Source organism: Gossypium arboreum, chromosome 12, assembly GCF_025698485.1.
Source record: "Gossypium arboreum isolate Shixiya-1 chromosome 12, ASM2569848v2, whole genome shotgun sequence".
NCBI classification, from domain to species: domain Eukaryota; kingdom Viridiplantae; phylum Streptophyta; class Magnoliopsida; order Malvales; family Malvaceae; genus Gossypium; species Gossypium arboreum.
Genome location: NC_069081.1, coordinates 100,568,019 through 100,569,508, shown reverse-complemented (window position 1 = coordinate 100,569,508; position 1,490 = coordinate 100,568,019). Strand labels below are relative to the sequence as shown.

Genomic DNA, 1,490 nt, shown 5'->3' with positions numbered 1-1,490 from the left:
GTCTGACAATATCAACGAGGTTTTAAACAATAAGGATTAAAAAACCATAGATGAATAAATAGTGAAGTGACCTAATTTTTATTCGGCCTAGCTCAAGCTTATGGTCGATATCGTGGTTAATTAGGTTTTTCATGTTAGGCCCAATTTTGATAAAATCCTAGTTGAATCTTTGTTTTGAGCTTGGTCGCTTGGTTTCGACTTCAATTTTGTTTTGTTTTATATTTTGATTTTCCCATTAGCAGTTCATTGAGTTGGAATTTACCCAAAACGTCGGGAAAGAAAAGAAAAGAAATATTGCACCACACATAAAATTCAGGTGTCCATTTCAAAGGTCATTTTCACACAAATACAACGACCAATGGTATTAGTTAAATCTTAAGAATATCATGCCATATAGCTGGACATCTTTAATAAAACAAACTCCTATGACTATGAAACAACTTGAATAATGATGAACAAACAAAACTCTTAAAAATATGTATTATATGGAATCATGTATTCACCTCCTCCTCCAATAGGTCGAATGTTTAAATCCCGACTCTTTTTCCCTATCCCCAAACTGCAACCTCTTTCATGTCAATAATAAAAGAAGAAAGGAATATGATATACATATATATAATCAGCCTTTACAAATGAACATTATCATCTATTCACTCGTCAGAATCTGTCAATACATTAACCATAATCTGCATAACTTTGATCCTCATCTGCAAAGACAATATATATTCAGCTGTATCCCTGAAAAGCCCATCCAACCCCATGGAACCGTTGTTGGGAATCAGCTTCTTCAGCGTTTTCACCTTCTTTACGATTGGGCTGACGACCAGCCTTCTAGAACCTTCTCCAACTGCCCTTCTCTTCATTAAAATACTTCTGCTTCTGCTGCCCTTTCTTTGTTTCTTTGCTTTCAATCTTCTCTTGGCCTTTGCTTCCAACAGTTTGCTCCATAAGGAGCCATTGGAGTGGGACGTTTCCTCATTTCTTTGGATACCATCGGAGTGAAACGAAAGTAGAGCAAGTTGAGAAATTCCCATGATTTAAATCTGATCTTTGAACTGAAACCCTTTGTTGCCTACACAAATGACCCTTAATTTTGTACGATGAAAAGCCGATCAGGATTGAGAGCTTTTATAGGGTTTAATGGGGGAGGGGGGTGGATGGGATTGGTGGTAAATGTGGATAATTCATAATAATTTAATGACAGCCTAAAAGAGTAGAATTTCACGGAAGGCTTCCCAGGGACTGGGATTGAATGAATAAGGGATAGCCAAGTGTACCTAAGGGGTTGCTTTGGGCATGTTCTCCAACTCAATGCACATGCAACCACATGATTCCACACCACCTCCACCCAACCCCCCCCCCCCCAACCCTAACCCAACACCCTCCTTCACTCAACCCTCTCCATCTCATCAAAACACCCTGGATTATTCCTCCCCCACTTTCCAAATTCAATGCATACATAATTTGAACTGGGGTCCTTCATTTTCTCA

At 38.7% G+C, this 1,490-nt stretch overlaps 1 protein-coding gene across 1 annotated transcript; it reads right to left on the bottom strand.

Annotated features, from left to right (window-relative positions):
* Window positions 1–583: 583 nt before the first annotated feature.
* LOC108479019 (transcription factor UPBEAT1-like) lies at window positions 584–1,208 on the bottom strand. Its single transcript, XM_017781453.2, has one exon. The coding sequence runs from the start codon at window positions 1,032–1,034 to the stop codon at window positions 651–653; it is 384 nt and encodes a 127-aa protein (XP_017636942.1). The 5' UTR covers window positions 1,035–1,208; the 3' UTR covers window positions 584–650.
* Between the last annotated feature and the right edge of the window lie 282 nt (window positions 1,209–1,490).

Coding starts and splice junctions, on each gene's coding strand:
- LOC108479019 (XM_017781453.2), bottom strand. CDS start 1,034: ATGGGAATTTCTCAACTTGCTCTACTTTCGTTTCACTCCGATGGTATC.